General features: G+C 42.5%; 1 protein-coding gene across 1 annotated transcript; it reads right to left on the bottom strand.

Moving 5' to 3' along the window:
* Positions 1-374: 374 nt before the first annotated feature.
* synm (synemin, intermediate filament protein) lies at positions 375-7,157 on the bottom strand. The gene is made up of 5 exons (XM_077710857.1): positions 6,540-7,157; positions 5,841-6,161; positions 5,191-5,315; positions 4,239-4,318; positions 375-4,162 (listed from the first exon to the last, which is right to left on the bottom strand). Exons 1-5 carry the CDS (start codon positions 7,017-7,019, stop codon positions 2,298-2,300), a joined length of 2,871 nt encoding a protein of 956 aa, XP_077566983.1. The 5' UTR covers positions 7,020-7,157; the 3' UTR covers positions 375-2,297.
* Between the last annotated feature and the right edge of the window lie 356 nt (positions 7,158-7,513).

Below are 7,513 nucleotides of genomic sequence, written 5' to 3'. Positions count from 1 at the left end.
AGTCAAGGGATTCAAAGTAACTGTTTCTCATGGCTTTGTAAAAATCTAAGTTGTTTACCGAAATGGGCCATCTTATCTTAAGTAGTTATTAATGGGACCTTTAGTACCTTCCCATGTTATGTGTAACTGTTTATTCCCTGCAGAATATGACTAATGATTCTCATATTCCACTCTGTTGCTCTTAACTTTATTTTATTTTTAGTTTTATCGCCCTGGAGACCAAGTTTGTTGTGAAGACCACAGTAGATATAGTTTAAAAAAATGAGGTTGTAAATCAACAGAATTTATATCTATACTTTGCGACAATTTTTGCTGTACTTCTCTGGTTATTTTAGCTTATGACAATCAGCAGGAATAAATAAATACGGAAAAACTTGGAAAACATACAATTGTAGTATTTATTAAAGGGAAATGTGGATTAGTAAAGCCAGATCTTAATTAACAAAGCTAATGCTGTGTTTCTCATTACACCAATATGAGACATGCTGATTTTGTGAAAACAAAATCATTACACAGCCCTTATATGTTGACTTTGTTAATCTTGAGATGCTGTGAAATGACCATTTCAGAATCCCTGTAATGTATATTTTCCTTTCACATCATCAAATGTATTGTATCAAGCAATTTCAAAGCACTTGTGTTCAAATGTTCTGCATCTGTCAACATAAAAACATGGGGCAAACTTTCCAGTTATTTGACATCTCCTGGCAGTTCAAGGTGTACAAAACATAAAAAGCCTAGTGAACGGTCAGAGCCGCTAAGCCGATACAAAAATAGTCAGTTGAAATGAGCACACTCTCTTATGTAAGCATCCTTCCAGCAACACGGATAGCAAGTGTCAAGTGAACAGTGTCCAGACACGACCACCATTTCCTTTTTGTGACATTGCTGGTGTGGCCTCCATTCCTATTCTGTATGAATCACAGTTCTTGGCCAAGACAAATCCAAGAAAAACTGTTCCATCCATCCAAATACTATACAAGCCACTAACTGTGAATGCTTTGTACACACACAAAAGCCATACACGATGGGACACAAAGTTTTGCAGTGAATGGTCAACCCAAAGCATTAAACCTGCCCAGAAACAGGTTAGGAGACCAAAAAAATAAAAATAAATGACAGATATATCAGCTGCATAGTGTGCGTGTGTGTGTGTGTGTATTTTTATTTCTTAATTTTTTTACTGTTAATAGAAAAATAAAGTGGTTTCCCCCTGGGAAAACATTTATATAAGTAGATTTATTCAAGCGATGTGTTAACAATTAATAGTTTGTGATATGCAAAACATGCATTTAGTTGTTAAGGAGACTTATAATGCATTTCTATTTCAGAATGATTAAATTTAGAATTTAAAGTGTTTCTTTAGTTTAGCTATTTAAATCATGCTTTCATTAAAATACCCAAATCAAGAATCACAGGATTCAACACACTTTTGTCCTAACCTCACTAAAATTATATGCTGCCACTATAACAGGAAAATGGCTTTCGCAGACTCCAAAAAAAATGTTGAGACCGCAGTGTAAAAGTAAATACCGTAAAAACATTGCTTGTCTTTACACCCGTGGTGACAACACAAAACCAAACTACACTAGTCATTTAAAGTGCTCATTTGGATAGACACCCAAATGCAAATCAATTAAGCATTTGTTCAAAATCTCATTTTAAAAATAGGCAGCTAGCAAAAGAGGTACTTCTGCAGGCACTCCAGGGATAAAGCTGCTGGATTTGTATGCAAAATAAAGTGTCAGGTTTCCCTAATACACCCACAAATGTGTTCTGAAAGACTCAAGGTCTTTCCAAATCAATTGATCAGCAGTAAGGGAAGCTATTGCATCACTTTCCATTTATAGATCCAATTCAGCCACAGTATATAAAGAATAAAATTACTAAGATGTATGGAAAAAGGGAAAACTGAAGCCATAATGTCAAGTGTTATTCAAAGTCAGGGTTTTTTAAATCAATTATGGATGTGTTAGGGAGAGCTGTCTATACATCAGCCATTCTGATGATTTGATCTCAGTCATGTCATGCTTAAAATATCAGGTTCTTAATTGGGATTTAGAGAAACAATCCCTGACTGTCTATAAAGGAGCTAATCCTACTGCGTTAAAATAAATCCACACGGCAGCTATGGGCATACTGCATGTCAATTCCCTGCATCCATGTTGCAAATTAAGAAGTGTAGTGTCTTCTATGAACACAAACTCTTTGTAGTGAATTCATCCTTACAGTTGGAATCAATGCATCAATTGGTAAAACCAGAGATTGGTGAATGGGAGCCCAGAAAAATGTTTCATTCACTCTTGATCTGAGCTAGCACCAATATGGCTGCTGTGTCCTGCCATCTGATCGGCATGGGACAAAGATGGCTCATCTTCCTTTCCAAATTCATCACTGAGCACATGTTGTTCTTTGGATATTCTGAAGCTGTATCCTTCTCCAGCTTTTCCCTGCAGGGTGCTCCCGAAGTTGGAAGACATTAGCGCTGCCATGATCTGCTCCTCCGAAAAGTCGTCATTATCCAGTAGTCCGGATTCCTCAAGTGTTTGCGAAATGTTCAGCTCAGCAACAATGGTGGTGGTTCCGCTGTCACCAGACTGCTTGACTTTCTTGACGTCAATGGCCATGTTTTGTGGATTTTCACCACTAACTTTAGTAAGGAAAGCCAACTCCTCCCTTAGTGGGCCTGAGATGGAGCCTTGTAACTTCTCCAAAGCTCCTCTCAGTTGATCTTCGGGCTCCAACGAGTCCTCCCGTAGGAACTCGAGCACTGACTCTTGCACTACAGGCGAAACGCGGATCTCTTCTTCAATGATGCATTCGGGAATGCTCGATTTGAGAAAAGGTCTATCTGACATAAACCTGTATTGGTCATTTTCCTCAACGATGGTTCTGGTTTGGGGAAGTCTGTCATCTTGATAATACCGCTCATCAGACAAGTCGTCAACCACGCCGTAATGACCGTATGAGGTTATGCCGCAACCCTCCTCTGACTCTGAGAGATTATCGTCTGGTGTGGAAACAAAATACTCAGTGGGTTCTTGATCGTGGGTAAAATATGAAGACTCACTCTCTTGAGGAATCTGAACAGACCCACTATTAGATTCTTTAATGGCAGCATCCATGCTCTTCTCAACCTGTACATTTCGGTCTTCTACCTTCTCATCAATTTGGAAATAAGTGGAGGGCTGATCAAACCCAGATGTGTATTTCTCAGCACCTTCTTCATCGTACTCCACTGCCTGTTCAATGATCTCCACATTGACAGACTTATTTTGCAGGTTCACTTCTCCCTGCAAGCCACGGAGCAGATCCTTGATCATGCTTCCCGTCGCTGTGTCCTCAATGTCTTCTAGAGATACTTTCTTCACCCCTTGGCCCAGCAGCTGTTCCAGGGCTGAATCCTCTGAAATGTCCACCTCTTCCTCCACTTTGGACTGCAACACAATCTGAGTTTTTATAGAACCATCCCCCTGTTCAGTTTTCTCCACATGATAAGTAATTTTTGGTTCTCCAGTGGAGCAAACCTGGGCTTCCAAACCAGTTGGTTTGATGACCTTCTCAATGATCTCCTCAACAGACACACTGTCTAAAGCCTTTTTCTCAATCTGCTCAATATTAGATTTGGTTTTGTATTTGTTCTTAGACTCTCTTTCATTTGATGTTATTTTATCTGGTTCATCAGCCCTTTTCATGGAAGTTTCCGTCTCTGGATTTACTGGTGACAGTATTTTACTTGACTTAGTTGTAGAAGAGGACTTGACTGACCTGGTTTGATTCTCCATTCTTGTGACATGTTCCAGTTTGTTTGTTTTCTCTGCAGATTTGGGTTTTAGTGGCTCACTCTGGACTACTGATTTATCTTTAGGAGCGAAGGAAGAAGTGGCAGCCCGGGCTTTGGTGAAGGAGATCATATCCCTTCTGGAGGTAGGACTCTGATGCTGAGCTCTGCTGGCAAGTGAGATGGGAATAACCCTGGAGGGGCTTCTGGACCGTAAGGGAGCTGCGGGAGTTCTTCTGATATTAGACATTGACGGTGTAAAACCAATGTCCACACGCTGTCTGCTACCAATGTCCAGACGATGTCTGCTACCAATGTCCATACGCTGTCTGCTTGTGCTGGCAGTTCTCGGGATGTAGGAATTCCCAGCCATCTTGATATCTAAGAGAATTCATCACTGGTATTTATTCCCAATAGGTCAACTTTGGAAATGACAACAATACATTGAGACATTTACCGATGATTCGTTCCCTCTGGAGTTCAGGCATTTTTCTGCGGGAGTCTTGAAGCCCATTTCTGTCACCCTCCAAGAGCGCTCTGTGGACAAATACCAGGATATTTCAAGCTATAATTGGTAATGGACAAGCACTCGGACCTCAGATGCCTTTTTTATGACAAAATCTTTGAATTCTACAAATATCAGATGGCAAAAAAATGGTACATAGTGCATTTATCTACACCAGGGGTTTCAAAGTCTGCTCCTGGAGAGCCCCTATCCAATCTGTTTTCCATGTCTCCGTCCCCCAACACACCCGAATCAAATATTCGTGATTGGACAAAAAAATTCCATACCACACACTGTTCCGCAGATCGTAATTGCTCATGAAAATCCGAGAGTAAAGATAATTACCGCATACGGTGTTGTTCTTCTTCCAGCTTTTCCATCTTGAACCTCTAAGACTTAACAGACTTAAAAGGCAACATCAACCCAAGTCCTTGTTATCCCAAAAATATTCTATACATACCAAAGCAATCGCCGTAATCTAATTAATACTACTTTGTAATCTTCTTAGGCTTCCTTCTGGGGCACGTTTCAAGTAACAAACACGAAGAAATGGCAGAAACAAGCTCTCATGTAGAGTGCTTCCCAACAGACTGAGCTAAAAATAACAGCCACAATGCGAGGCTGACCATAGTTCCCTTTAAATTCCAATGCAAATCCTAACTCGTGACAGTGACACCTCTAAATAATTTGGTCTATTCAACCTTCTACCAGCCTTTGCATGGTTCAAGTGACAGAATGAATGGAGTAGCTACATAGGGAAATGCATTGATGGCATCAATACCAGAATTTGAGAAAAACTCATAGCTTTTTGGCTTCTATGCTTCATATACAATATCACCTACAGTTTTTTTCCCAAGTGTTACAAAAAAGACTTCCCTGACAAGTTATCATTAGAGTTTGTCACCTGTAGGCTGCCACCTCCATGCCGAGGTCCATTTTGACCTTCAACAGATGCTGATGGTCTTGCATCCTCTGCGTAATTGACTCGGCCATGGCAGTTCTTTCATGTTCCAGTTGGTTGATAATCATCTGGGCAGAGCAACGTAAGCAAAGATCTCAGGTCAAACTGCGGGATTATGTTTAGTTGACTTGTATGCATGCGCGTGTGATTTTTCTGCTGCTACAAACTGAAATCCTAGCAAAACTGATCTGATTTTTGCTACTAAGATTTGAGTCCCATTAACAATTTACTCTTTTTTACATGGCCTGAGGCATTTTGCTGTTTTGTTGTTGTCTTTTGATTGCCCTGCTTGTAGGGCTTTATCTTCAAGAGCCTACCTCATAGGGATTTTTCGGTCTGACAACTAATTGGCTTAAATGGCCGGCGAGGGGACAAGCTCTCAAGCTGTCTCCGAGCCTTAAGGATTAAATGCCACGATGAAACAAATACGAGTACACGGTTTTGACAACTGTCAGGGGGATCAGGAAACATACATTTCAGAATAAATGTGTGAATTCCTCCACATAATGAGGAAAATTTAGAGCTACTTCAGTGATTCTCCAACATAGCTTTCTAACTAGATTGTATAAATGTACCTTATATAATGATCTCACCTGATACTCGCCCTCATCCTGACTGAATTTCTCCTGCAAGTGCATCAGTTGCTCTTCCAGACGCATTTGAAGCTGCCCTTGTTTCTCTGCATCTGTGCGTAATCTGTCCAACTCGGTGTTTTGCAGCATCTTCTCCCTCTGCAGGTCACCCAGCATGGCATGGTCTTGCTGGATGGCCTGCTCCATATCCTCCACTTTTTGTTGGTACATTTCAATGGTCCGCACCCAGCCATCGGACATCCCTCGGGCGTACTCTTTCACCTCCTCAACAGAGGCTGCAGGAGGTCCACCGTAACTTTGTGTGACCACCTGAAAGTTCCCCTGGGAAACAGATGGAAAACATTATTTACACGTTGGATACTTACGTCTGTTATGCACCGATCTTTTTGCCTTTTCCTTGGTATAATGGTGAATTGCACTTCAAGCTTGACTCAAGAATATAACATGCAAGTCAACGTTGTACAGGGCAGATTTTAAATGTTAACAGTGAACATAATTGGTTTAATATAAACACTTTTCAAGTTGTCGTCGTGGTCAATTTCGATCATCAAGGGTCGCCACAGAGAGCCATTTGCACGAGCCAAACCACTATGCAACCAATAAATACTGTCTCTTCCACTACTAGTACAAAAAATATACTCTGTAATCAAGTAAAGTGGGTTAACATGAATAAAGTGTGCATCCTTCCCCACCACTGACCTGTGAGTCAGCTTGCCGTCTAAGCTGTGCCATCTGCTGCCGGTGCGTCTCCTCCAAGAAGGCGTACTCACGCTGGAGCTCCAGCAGACGCTGTTGGAGTAAGTCGTTGTTGTGCTGGGCCGCCCGGAGCTCCTTGTCGCGGCCATGCAGCTCTCCACCGATGTTCCTGCACGCGTCGCTTTGCTGATGGCACATTGACCGCAACTCCTCCAACTCCACGCACAGCCTCTGGCGCTCCATCTCGGCGCGGGACTTCTCCAATGCCACTCTCTCCATCGCTCGCCTCATCTCGCGTACTTCGGCCTTGTATCGCGGCTCCCTCTCCGCCACCTGGGCCTGCCTGAGCTGCTTGATCTCGGCCATGAGATGAGCATTCTCTCGCTCCAGTTGCTGCGTCCTGGAGAGGTACTGAGCCAGCCGGCCGTTGAGCTGCTGCAGTTGCTGCTTGTCCGCCTCAAAAGTTCTTCTCGATGGCAACATAGCGACTGCAAAAATGTTGAAGAAGGCGATAAAGAACAAATGTTTTGGAGTCCGAGAGCTCTCTTCAACGGGTGTTCTTGCACGCAAGTGTGACGTCACCTGTCTTCGCTAACCCTTTGACAAGTGCAGTGGGATGGGCGTGTCCAGCCTCCGGGAATCGCCCTGCCTCAAGGAGAGGCTCTGGCTGCCGGATGCTACGCTGCATTCACGTACTGTCGAAAATCTCAGTATTCACTTCAACGTTTGCTTGGTTTACAAAAGTGGCACTGGGAGGAGGTGCAGCAGGAACCTGTTATAGGAACACAGGATGCCTGGGTCAGGAAACCAGACATACAGATAGCACAAATTGCTCGGGCAAAACAGAGATAATGGTACCTTAAATAGGGTGATGGAATTCACTTGAGGCACTTGGATATGTCGGTTGTTTGCACATTGTGCAGATGGAAATGGCGCCATCTTGTGGTTCAACGAAAGTACATGTCGATCAATGCCTG

The sequence above is a fragment of the Stigmatopora nigra genome, chromosome 2, assembly GCF_051989575.1.
Source record: "Stigmatopora nigra isolate UIUO_SnigA chromosome 2, RoL_Snig_1.1, whole genome shotgun sequence".
Lineage (NCBI taxonomy): Eukaryota > Metazoa > Chordata > Actinopteri > Syngnathiformes > Syngnathidae > Stigmatopora > Stigmatopora nigra.
Note: the sequence above shows the minus strand (reverse complement) of the source record. Positions and strands in the feature narration are given on the sequence as shown.

What these genes read in the sequence shown, in the direction of transcription:
- synm (XM_077710857.1), bottom strand. Translation starts at nt 7,019, where the DNA reads ATGTTGCCATCGAGAAGAACTTTTGAGGCGGACAAGCAGCAACTGCAG. An exon ending in AGGATGAGGGCGAGTATCAG is followed by an intron (nt 5,316 to 5,840) that starts GTGAGATCATTA and finishes TGCTCTGCCCAG; the next exon opens with ATGATTATCAACCAACTGGA. An exon ending in CCAGAGGGAACGAATCATCG is followed by an intron (nt 4,163 to 4,238) that starts GTAAATGTCTCA and finishes GAATTCTCTTAG; the next exon opens with ATATCAAGATGGCTGGGAAT.